Genomic DNA, 11,556 nt, shown 5'->3' on the forward strand with positions numbered 1-11,556 from the left:
ATGGTATAGATAATAAATAAAATGGAAATTAAGTTAGAGATAGACCTTTTCAAAATTGAGAACAAAATCAGAAATTTGTCTTAAAAAGGAGGATTTAAAATTTTAATAGCCTTATATGATATAAAATAATGAAAACCTAATAAACATTTTATAAGTTTTTTCTCTTAATAATTTTATTAAAAGAAAGATAAGAAATTTGAAAATGAATTGCTCACATAAATTCTGTAAAAATGATGCAAGAAAAAAAAAACTGTAAAAGAATAGAAGAAGCTGCAATCTAAAGTTTGTGGCGAAGACACAATTATAATTTATAAACCACTTTAGCCGCTCGTAGAGAACCAGCGTGGTTGCATTCCCGGATTGAGGAGGAAAAGCGTTGAGATTGATGGGGGGTAATGCATGTTTGGTGTTGTTTGGCTAGGAGCGTGTGTGCTCTGCTTTTAAATCTTAAAAGTAAAGCAAGCATTTTTCATTTTCGTTATTCTTAAGAAAATAAAATTATGAACCATACAAAAGGTTTAAGTTTCATACAATATTAAAGTGGACATAAGGCCAAATTGACCTAAACCAAAGGTAACCAATAAACTGGTGAAGATGTGAAACGATGAGATTAAGAAAAAACAACACAAAGTCAAGAAGTAGATTGCCTACTTTGAAGTTAATGGGGTTACACTTCGAGGAACAAGAGTGCACTTAAGAGGATGAGCCATGCTCAACGTTCCTTTACCAGCAACCTCATTCATGTTGATCTTATGTCCGTCGATCTTCCAATCAAAGCATTGCACCATCACTCCAATAGCGGTTTCTACAGACACATAAGCTAGATTCACTCCAGGACATCCTCTCCTTCCGCTTCCGAATGAAAGATATTTTAGAACTTCTTCTTTTATTGCGTCTTTTTGGCTTGATCTTGAAGAAGCTAGAAACCTCTCTGGTTTAAACTCCAGTGGATCTTCCCAGTTATCAGGATCTCTCATTATAGCATAACCATTAACAACAAGTTTTGTCTTCTTAGGTATAGAAAAGCCTCCGATCGTACACCCGTCTTGAAACGTCCTCAACACAAGAGGGATCGTAGGGTGCAATCTTAGCCCTTCTTTGACAGTTGCTTGCAAGTAAAGGAGATTCGGTAGATCAGTTTCTTGAATCAACCTTGTTTTCCCTACAACAGAATCAATTTCTTCTCTCAATCTCTCAAGAATCAAAGAGTTGTTCATGATCTCGGCCATGGTCCACTCTATAGTGTGTGTTGCGGTGTCAGTACCTGCAAAGAAAAGATCCTGTAGTATCAAACGTTTCTTAGTCAAGAAAAACCATTGGTGTTCGCTAAATTTGTTATAAGAGATGAATATTTACCACAAACAAGGACTTGATATGGTCTCTAGTGATCTTATACTCGGAAGTTTTGTCTCCATAAACTTCTAAGAGCTTATCCATTATGTCAGTACCTTGTTGATTCTCCTCAAGTCTCTCTTCGTTTTCCACAAGAATCTTCTCTAACACCTCGTCAAACTTGAGAGAAATATCCATGAACACCTTTTTAAACAGTGTGATCCCAATCTTCTTAAGTGGTTTCCGCAAGATGGCCGCCAGCAAAAACTTCTTCAACAAGGCATCTGACTTGGTCACCAAGCCTCTAATTCTCTCTGCTTCACCATTTTCTTCTGAACAGGTCCTCCCCATAATCATCTTGCAGATTATGTTGTTGACTAGCTTCATAGCTTCATCAGCAATCTCAACACTTTCTTTCTTCATCGCCTTATCTAATAGGTTTGAGTAAAACCTCTCTACTTCATTTGCACGGATGCGTTGTGACCTCTCGAGTGCTTGAGGCCCGAGGAGCTTTGTGACGATGAGCTTCTTCATGAACTTCCAGTATTCTCCGTAAGGTGCGGTAATGAAGCTAAATGATCCGAGGAAGAGAGACCCCTCATTCGTAGGGAAGTCGCGAGTGGAAACGTTTACGTCTTGTGCCCTAAAGATCTCATAGGCTATTGAGGGAGAGGAGACAAGGAGTATGGGAACATTGAAGACGTGAAGATAGAGGAGAGGTCCATACTTGGAGGAGAGTTTTTGCAAAGATCTGTGCATAAAAAGAGAGAGGAGATGATGAAGATGGCCAATGATCGGTAGAGAGGGAGGGCTCGGTGGCAAATTGAAACCATCCTTTGGTTTCTTGAAGAAGAAAGAGTAACAGAGGATTGAAAGGAGGCAGAGGAGGATTAAGATCAAACAGTTTACAAAGTCAACGTTCATTATCTCTCCCATTGTTTGTTGCTCAAAGTGAAGAAAATCAGATGAATTTAAATATCAAGAATCCTTGAATAATCTTTTATATATAAATTAGAACACCCATGAATATAATATGAAAATGCTTGATTAATTATTTACCTAAATAAATTGTTTTTTTGGAAGAACGTGGTATAACAACAGACAGATGGAATCTTTCCTTTTGAATAATATAGATAGTAATCAATACATAAGTTTTTTACTATATAGTATATACACTCATGATAAATCATTAATTTAGTAACTTTGAAAACCGTGTGACCCTTAAATACGTCAATTAGTATTTGATATGATTTGGATATTCAATTACCCAACTAACATAAAGACTATAAAGACCATAGAAGATCTCATCTTTGACCATTGCATGTTAACCAGAATAACCATAATAAATGGCTGGAAAATTTAACTCTGCGAGGCTATGTCGGTTCAGGTATTCCATTTTAGTAAAAATCGGTTGAATGGGTAGAATCTTCGAGTTTGGTATTTTGTTTTAACCTTTAAAAAGTATTTCTTATTTTCTGAAAACTACGTCTTTTTAAAAACTAGACATAGACCAAAAAATAACGTAAGTCTCTAAATTGTGAATTATGATTAATTTTCTAATTGTTTTCGTTGCTTCTTCTATCTCATATTCCTACTTTCAAAATGAACGATATCTTTTTGTGGAAAAGTTTAAAGATTAAATATGAAAAAACATTCAGCAGAAGTCTTGTCTTTACTTGTGAATGTGAGTAGTCTGCTTGGAAGAAACTTCACTCTAGAATAGACTCGACTCACTCTTTTACCACTGAAAGTTATAGAGGATATACAACACAATGATTGTATTTGGAAAGCGCCTTCATTCATTAAATCCAAATGATCAATTCCATCAACCATGTTAACTTATTTGATCCTCTAAGTTAAATGTGAAGCTAATTAGAATTTGCTTCAAACAAGTTGAATTGAGCAATACGAAATGGACGACGATCACTAGTAAAACAATACTAAATGTACTTGAAAGAAGGAAATTATGAACCATACGAAATGTTTCAAGTTTTATTCAACAAACCAGAGATAAAGCAAACCGAACTAAATCAAAGGTAGCCAATTAACCAGGAGATTAAAAACAAAGGCAGAATGTCAAGAACTAGGAATCTGTACAGTTGAAGTAACAGGGATTAGGGTTCGAGGAACAAGAGTGCAGTTAAGAGGATGAGCCATGGTCAACGTTATTTTTCCAGGAGCCTCATCCATGTTGATCTTATCTCCTTTGATCTCCCAGTCAAAGCACTGAACCATCACTCCAATCGCGGTTCCTACAGAGATATAAGCTAGGTTAGCTCCTGGACAGGCTCTTCTTCCATTCCCGAAAGGAAGGTATTTTAGGAGTTCGTCTCTTATCTCATCATTTTGGCTTGATCTTGAAGAAGCTAGAAATCTCTCTGGCTTAAATTCTTGAGGATCTTCCCAGTATTCAGGATCTCTCATCATAGCATACCCATTAACAACAAGTGTTGTCTTCTCCGGAACATAAAAGCCTCCAATCGTACACCCTTCTTTAAACGTTCTTAACACAAGAGGAACCGGAGGGTGCAACCTTAGCCCTTCTTTGACGGTTGCTTGCAAGCACGGGAGGTTCGGTAGATCAGTTTCTTGAATCAACCTTGTTTTTCCTACAACAGAATCAATTTCTTCTCTCAATCTCTCAAGAATGTACGAGTTGTTAATGATCTCGGCCATAATCCATTGTATAGCGTGCGTCCAGGTGTCAGTGCCTGCAAAGAAAAGATCCTGCAGTATCAAACGTTTCTTAGTCAAGACAAACTAATGGTGTTCGCTAAATTTCTCATAAGAGATGAATATTTACCACAAACAAGGACTTGATATGGTCTCTAGTGATCTTATACTCTGCTTTTTCGTCTCCATAAACTTCTAAGAGCTTATCCATCATGTCAGTACCTTGATGATGCTCTTCAACTTTCTCTTTATATTCTACAAGAATCTTCTCCAACACCTCGTTGAACTTGCAGGAAGCATCCATTAACTCCTTTTTGAACAGTGAGATCCCAATCTTCTGAAGCGGTTTCCGCAAGATGCCTGCCAAGATAAACTTCTTCGTCAAGGCATCTGTCTTGGTCACCAAGCCTCTGACTCTCTCTGCTTCACCGTTTTCCTCTGAACAACTCCTCCCCATAATCATCTGGCAAACGGTATTGTTGACCAGCTTCATAGCTTCCTCAGCAATCTCAACGCTCTCCTTCTTCACCGCCTTATCTAATAGGTTTAAGTAATAACTCCTCTGCACGGACTTTTTGTGACCTCTCGAGTGCTTGAGGCCCGAGGAACTTGGTGACAATGAGCTTCTTCATGAACTTCCAGTATTCTCCGTACGGTGCGGTGCCGAAGCCAAAGGATCCGAAGAGGAGAGACCCTTCGTTCGTAGGAAAGTCGCGCGAGGAAACGTTTACGTCTTGTGTCCTAAAGATCTCATAGGCTATTGAGGGAGACGAGACAAGGAGTATGGGAACATTGAAGACGTGAAGATAGAGGAGAGGTCCATACTTGGAGGAGAGTTTTTGCAAAGATCTGTGCATAAAAAGAGAGAGGAGATGATGAAGATGGCCAATGATCGGTAGAGAGGGAGGGCTCGGTGGCAAATTGAAACCATCCTTTGGTTTCTTGAAGAAGAAAGAGTAACAGAGGAAGGAAAGGAGGCAGAGGAGGATTAAGATCAAACAGTTTTGAAAGTCAACGTTCATTATTGCTTCCATTGTTGCTCAAAGTGAAAAAACAGATGTATATAGCAAGAGCCCATGAATAATTGAATATAATATGATGACATGCTTCATTTCTTACGTAAACACAATTGTTTATCTTTCCGGAAGAAGTGGGATAGTAGATAGATGGAATCTTTTCTTTTCAGTAGTATTAAATCCAAATCATATTCAGATCCAGCTAAGAAGTTTTTTACTATTCAAACACTCACTCATGAGTCTCTCTACTATGAAATTGATATCTATCTGAATTTGCAAATGATTTTGCATTATAAATACAGATTCTCGGTTTAGTTTAGTTTTTGCTACTGCTAGTATATATCTGTTTCACACAGTAAAACGAATCATGACTTTCTACTATGAAATTGACATATAATGATTATAGATTAGGTAGGTCAAGAGTATTCGAGAAGTGAGTAAATTTTTAAATGTTGTTTGTATAGTTATTCATGTGGTCACTTTTAATGGATGTTAATTCTAGTGAAGGAGTCATCGTAGCAACTGTTGATAGCAATAAGATAAAAGACTCCAATGGTTCATGCGAAACTGCAACAACTGTCCCTCCAGACAAAATTCAATTCAGAGTACATAAGAAACATCAAACGACGCAATAAGACGGATCTAAATTCAACACACTCCTCAGTTTTAGTCAGCATCCATCTCCTCGAGCGCAGTTTTAGCTGCCGTCTTTGCTTCTTCCAGAAGATCATCAGGGACCTATACGACGAGTCCAATTTATATATGGTTTATGAATATCTCCTTAAATCATCCTTCATAAGCAAGCACTTATAAAATTTTACCTTCTGATGCTCTCGTTTTGACTCCTCGCATATCCAGCTCATCTCCAATTCAAAAGCCTTGTCCTTGGCTTCATCGTGTAGCTTGTAGATGCTGCACATGAAAAAGTAACATCACATCTTGCTATAAAATGAACCTGGTTATAGAAAGCACATGAGAACCAGAAAACATGTACATGAGAAGCAAGCACTACTCACATTTTCGCCACCTCGATAACGCCTTCTTTGCATGTCATCTCAGATAAATTTAATTTCTCAATTTCCCTGCAAGAAATCCTCTGATCCATCAGAACACTTGCATACCCTTGCCTTTTTGATAACTAAATCTATAACCGTTTAGTTGAAACTAGTTCCACACATGTCAAAGGCGGCCAAAAGGTATGCAATCCAGAAACATCTGTCATAAAGTTCTTAATAACATTTATGGAGAATCATCAATCCTATCAACCATGAAAGCTCACTTGATCCTTCAAGTTTAAATGATTTCTTTGATTTAACTGTTAAGTTAGTTAGAATTTCCTTCGGACAAGTTAAATTGATCAATCCTAGTGGTACTACATAGTATATACCCTTAGTGACTACGCATATCCACTATAAGAGAATCCTAGAAAATACTAGTATGATACCAAATACATTCACGATGTAGCTTACGTTTTGGCAGCTTGCTTTCCTTTGCCAATGGCCGCACCAAAGTATCTCTGCAGGAATAGAATTCATATGATGACAGGGAAAAATAACGTAAAATTTCATACTTAAAGACACATATCTACGGGCAGAAATAACTTACATATGATATGCCTGATGGTTCAATCATGTACAATTGAGGTCCATCTCTATCATAACCTCCAAGAATAACCCCACAGCCAAAAGGCCTACAAAATAAAAACCATTTTCTTATAATTCATTCAAGTAGGAGAAATGCGTAGGTGACTACCAAAGACGTAGATGAATTGGACAAACCTGAGCCACCAATACAGGGTACACAGATGTACATAACTTGCAACACGCTCAGAAAGTTCCTTCACAGGTACAGCATCGCCATAAACACTAAATTATCACAAGTGAAGGTAGAGTTGGTTACACAGTCGGAAAAAGTTATGCAAAGCCATGTAGGAAGAAAGGAGAACATACACATTGACATCTTATACCCATATATTTAGATTTTTAATCTAACAAAATGCAGATAAAAAATATTTTGAACGTTTAACTAAGAGAAACATCCCCTTGAGAAAAGCTTTAGGAGTTGAACAGTTCTTTCATAATAATAAATCTTAGATATAAGCTACTGATGTTTTCATTGATACCTCTCATAGCTTCGTGCTTCAGACTTAGCACGCGCAACAATTTGCCTCCCATCAGCTGCAAGCCCAGCAACAGCCTGACATGACAGAAGTAGAAATACCCATAATCATGAAACAAAACAATATACTACGAGACTAGACACAATAGTAGTTACAAAAAACTTGAAAGATACATATCCTCAGCAGAAACTAATTTCCTATAGTTTAGGAGAAAAAAACATACCATGCCAGCATGACGATGAACAGAATGGATTCTCCTGTTGGAACCTGGTAGCATCATCTTTGATGCAATAAGTTTCTCAACTCCCTAAAAACCACCAAATGATAAACACTTAGCAAGACCATTCCTTTATCAAAAATCTGCGTAAAATCTTACAAAACCCAAAACTAACAACAGATTCACAACATATCGAACAGGAAATGAAACTAAGGGACTGTAAAATGTGTCATCTTGGGTCAAAATTTACACGGTATATATTACATCAAATCTACAATTCTGATAACAAAAATGTGAATACTTCATTCCAAGGTTAAATCACAGCACGAGAGACTAAACCCACTGAAGAAAGTGACAAAGTAGTATAAAAATCAATAGAGGAAGGAGGAAGAATCAAACCATAACAATCCCATCTTTGCACTTGATTCCAACAACAGTCCTGCGAAGAAAAAAAAAGGGAAAGACTTTTAACAAACCCTAATTCGTGTCGATAACCAAAATCTCAAAGTTTTCAGAAGCTAAATCCGATCTACTAAAGGGCGAAGATCGAAGAAGATAAAGCCAACTAACCCACTGTTGTCGACAGCTTTAGCGGCGTACTCGATCTGGAAAACACGGCCATCGGGAGAGAAAGTGGTGACGGAGAGATCGTACCCAGTTCCAATGCTACTCATCTTCCTTGATTTTTTTTTTCTCTGACTCTTTTCTGATTTCTTCTTCGTCGAGTGATTTAAGCTGAGATCGAAGAAAGGGGTTTTCTTTGTTCTCAAGCCAGAGACAAGCCAAATCTTTGGAGCTCCGTCTGACTCCGGGTTGGATATTAAAACGATTCGGGTTGTTTTGTCGGGTGGGTCGATTCGGTTATTAACGGGCTTTATTAATATTATGATTTGGCCCATTCTTTGGTAATCTTTTAACGGTATCGTGAATATTTTTAAGTGATTTTCCTCTTTTGTATAATTTTGAATAATCAACCACATGAGGAAGAAAGAAATATTTCTCTTACTCAACAAAATATATGATCATACAACACTTCTTTATGAACTCACTAGAGGTAAGACTATAATATGCTCTAGCATTGGGACACACAAACTTTGGGATGCTCAACATTACATGTTTTTAAAACCAAGACAGTAAATTACCTATAATTGTGATGGATACAATAAGTTTGTTTTTTACTACATCTCTAGCCAAACTGAGAGACATAGTTGTGGCGATCAAAAAAGTATGACAGTTTTGCGAAAACTGGATCTTGTTTAATATCAAATCTTTAAGTGAAGGTCATGATGCTTAACTACCCATTAGGTGACCCTTCCAACAACAAAGTAGTGATTTTTGTCCTAACTCCTAGATGATTATTAATTACAAAAACAGTAAATAAAAAGTACTACTATTTCTAAATTTTCTTATAATGCTAAAACTTTTTCTTTGGTTAACTTAATTAAAAAGTAGTTTAAAATCCATGGTAAACACAAAGCTAAACCTTTTTTACCGTTTTATATCACTAGTAATCCCATTCTACCAACTCGTTGAATACTTAGTATTGGTACGCATGGTAAGATCAGTAACTTATATGAACTAAACCATTCAAAGCATGTAAATGGTTGTCGGCAAAACAACAATACTATTTCTTTTCACAAGGGAATATATACATCACCTCCCTCTTAAGTAAAGCTAGTCGAATTGAAAACACAATAAGGCCCAGTGGAGAACAAAACAAAAGAAGAATAAAAAAGAGAATCAGATTCGAAATTATTGTTATTGGGCCTAATGGGCCTTTTCTTTTTCCTTCTTTATAATTCCACACAACAATCCTCTCATTACACACACCAACGTTGATTCTTCTTCTTCTTCTTCTTCTCTCTTTCTCATCTAAACCAAAAAATGGCAGATCAGCTCACCGATGATCAGATCTCTGAGTTCAAGGAAGCTTTTAGCCTTTTCGACAAAGACGGAGATGGTTCTTCTCTCTCAGATCTTTCCTCTTTTGTATAATTTTCATTCATAATAGACTCACTTGCGTTTTTTTTGGTGTTTTGAGTATCACTTAGTCTTGGCTTTAGGAATTTGATGCTCTTCGTTGTCCATAAAATCTCTGGATATTCACATTAACATTAAACGCGAGATTTGATGATATCTTTATCGTTCGTTGATTATAAATTATAATCGCAATCGGATCTATCTCGATAATAATCTCTAACTTAATCGTGTTTTAGTCTTCCAGATTTTACTAATTGTGATTAGAATTGACACAAATCTTAGAATTCAATAATCGAAGTAGATTACATTGACATTTGTAGATTTTTTGTTTAATTGATTCAGTTATTTGAGTAGGTTACAATGAAATTTGAAGATTTTGTGTTCATTTGATACAGTTGTTAGAGTAACTAAAATGAAATTTGAAGATTTTGTGTGTTATTAGAGTAAATTACAATGAAAATTTGAAGATTTGGTGTTAAAATCTGTTACTGATTTGAGAGAAATGTGTGGTTTTGTGTTTAGGTTGCATCACAACGAAAGAGCTAGGAACAGTGATGAGATCATTAGGTCAAAATCCAACAGAAGCAGAGTTACAAGATATGATAAACGAAGTAGATGCTGATGGTAACGGAACCATAGACTTCCCTGAGTTTCTGAACCTAATGGCTAGGAAGATGAAGGACACTGACTCTGAAGAAGAGCTCAAAGAAGCTTTCAGGGTTTTCGATAAGGACCAGAACGGTTTCATCTCGGCAGCTGAGTTAAGACATGTAATGACAAATCTTGGTGAGAAGTTAACTGATGAAGAAGTTGATGAGATGATCAAAGAAGCTGATGTTGATGGAGATGGTCAGATCAATTATGAAGAGTTTGTCAAAGTTATGATGGCAAAGTGAGGAAACTATTCTCATATCTTTTCTCTCTTTTTCTTTCTTTCTTTTTTTGAATTGAACAACTCTGATTATTGCTTTATTCTATGTTTGACTGTTCATTATTATGCATTCGTCCCAAATTTCATGTTATGAACTATTTTGTGACTTTGGGTTAAATTATTTGTTTGGAAGTTTTTAGTTTATTTTATATTATGTGAAGTACCATTGTAATGGTCGTTGAAAAAGCTATCTCTTGGTATTAGTACTTTTTTATTTTATTGTATTTTATAGTTTGCAATGTTTGTTAAAAAAAAAAAGGGTTATTTGTGTGATTAAAATTTGTAGGAAAAATGTCTGAAAACATTATATCGGTAGTTTTAAAAGCTTAGAATTTTTTATTTATTTTTAAATTGTTGGTCAATTTGGAAATTCCCCTATTTTTTAGAGGAATGTTGGCAATAATCCATATAATTTGAGTCAAATTAAAATATGTTTTTCTTATTTTACGGTTCATATAAGAAAATAAGTAAACTGTTAGAAAAAAGTATTATCATTTGTAACGATTAAAACAAGAGATAAAATTTAGGAAATACGAAAAAGGGTTAAAGAAAAACATAACTTCCATTTCATTTTTTCTTTCAAAAGTTTTCAAGCTTCAGTTCTCTTTTTCCCCACTTCAACTTTCAGCTTTGTAAATAACATTCGTGTTTTTCTTGATTCAATATATTCTACATTTTAACAAAAACATATAAAAAGTGGTGTATGCATACAGTAGTTATTCGTGAGGTAGAACGTAATTGTTTAAATTAAAAGGCAGATATGTTTTGGGGAATAAAATCAAAAATGGATGGTAAGTAGCAAAAGCTAGATAGATGAAATGAGAATCTCCAAACCTTTAATTATGACTGAACTTTTTTGTTGGTAACCAGTATTTTTTATTTTTACTTTTTTTTGTTACAAGGCTTAGTTTCTTCTTTTTCTTTTAAATATTATCGAAAATCTTGATACCTAATTATTTTAAAATGTGTGTAATTTATTAGGAGAAGAGGGAAGAGAGTTATGGCAGCAAAGCGTAGTAGCAATTCTGCTGAATACAAAGAAAAGAATGGTCGCCGGAAAAGTCACTGCCGTATTCTCTGAGCTCCGACCATTTGCTTCTTAATTCCTTTTCTTTATATGTTTGTGTGCAATAAGAGATTTGTACCTCTCACACCCATTAAACGGATTTTAAATGTCATATCTTGTTTGAATATGTTAAATATTTACTATACTGTTATATAAAAAGTTTTAAAGTACTATCAATATAGTAAGTTCATTTAGGCATTTCCTATCTACCACAATGTTTAA

The 11,556-nt window shown here is 35.5% G+C and overlaps 4 protein-coding genes across 6 annotated transcripts; 1 reads left to right on the forward strand and 3 right to left on the reverse strand.

The window, feature by feature from the left end:
* Positions 1 to 459: 459 nt before the first annotated feature.
* Positions 460 to 2,313, reverse strand: CYP705A8 (cytochrome P450, family 705, subfamily A, polypeptide 8). The gene is made up of 2 exons (NM_128258.3): positions 1,357 to 2,313; positions 460 to 1,280 (listed from the first exon to the last, which is right to left on the reverse strand). Exons 1-2 carry the CDS (start codon positions 2,266 to 2,268, stop codon positions 648 to 650), a joined length of 1,545 nt encoding a protein of 514 aa, NP_180268.1. The 5' UTR covers positions 2,269 to 2,313; the 3' UTR covers positions 460 to 647.
* Positions 2,314 to 3,340: 1,027 nt separating this feature from the next.
* Positions 3,341 to 5,027, reverse strand: CYP705A9 (cytochrome P450, family 705, subfamily A, polypeptide 9; the record flags this gene model as incomplete). The annotated part of the gene is made up of 3 exons (NM_128259.2): positions 3,341 to 4,059; positions 4,136 to 4,613; positions 4,660 to 5,027. The coding sequence occupies 3 exons, from the start codon at positions 5,025 to 5,027 to the stop codon at positions 3,409 to 3,411; spliced, it is 1,497 nt and encodes a 498-aa protein (NP_180269.1). The 3' UTR covers positions 3,341 to 3,408.
* Positions 5,028 to 5,402: 375 nt separating this feature from the next.
* Positions 5,403 to 8,351, reverse strand: PAG1 (20S proteasome alpha subunit G1). 2 transcript variants are annotated; one of them, NM_001336097.1, is made up of 10 exons: positions 7,928 to 8,351; positions 7,757 to 7,796; positions 7,364 to 7,447; positions 7,144 to 7,217; positions 6,800 to 6,886; positions 6,627 to 6,711; positions 6,491 to 6,537; positions 6,038 to 6,103; positions 5,843 to 5,933; positions 5,403 to 5,759 (listed from the first exon to the last, which is right to left on the reverse strand). In NM_001336097.1, the coding sequence occupies exons 1-10, from the start codon at positions 8,335 to 8,337 to the stop codon at positions 5,688 to 5,690; spliced, it is 1,056 nt and encodes a 351-aa protein (NP_001323455.1). In that variant the 5' UTR covers positions 8,338 to 8,351; the 3' UTR covers positions 5,403 to 5,687. The 2 variants fall into 2 exon arrangements, with proteins under 2 accessions (NP_001323455.1, NP_180270.1); NM_128260.5 differs by having other exon boundaries at positions 5,461 to 5,759; positions 7,928 to 8,197.
* Positions 8,352 to 9,139: 788 nt separating this feature from the next.
* CAM5 (calmodulin 5) lies at positions 9,140 to 11,531 on the forward strand. 2 transcript variants are annotated; one of them, NM_179766.4, is made up of 3 exons: positions 9,140 to 9,317; positions 9,860 to 10,229; positions 11,250 to 11,531. In NM_179766.4, exons 1-3 carry the CDS (start codon positions 9,242 to 9,244, stop codon positions 11,347 to 11,349), a joined length of 546 nt encoding a protein of 181 aa, NP_850097.1. In that variant the 5' UTR covers positions 9,140 to 9,241; the 3' UTR covers positions 11,350 to 11,531. The 2 variants fall into 2 exon arrangements, with proteins under 2 accessions (NP_850097.1, NP_180271.1); NM_128261.5 differs by lacking the exon at positions 11,250 to 11,531 and having other exon boundaries at positions 9,860 to 10,457.
* The last annotated feature ends 25 nt before the right edge of the window (positions 11,532 to 11,556 follow it).

The sequence above is a fragment of the Arabidopsis thaliana genome, chromosome 2, assembly GCF_000001735.4.
Source record: "Arabidopsis thaliana chromosome 2, partial sequence".
Classification (NCBI taxonomy): Eukaryota; Viridiplantae; Streptophyta; class Magnoliopsida; order Brassicales; family Brassicaceae; genus Arabidopsis; species Arabidopsis thaliana.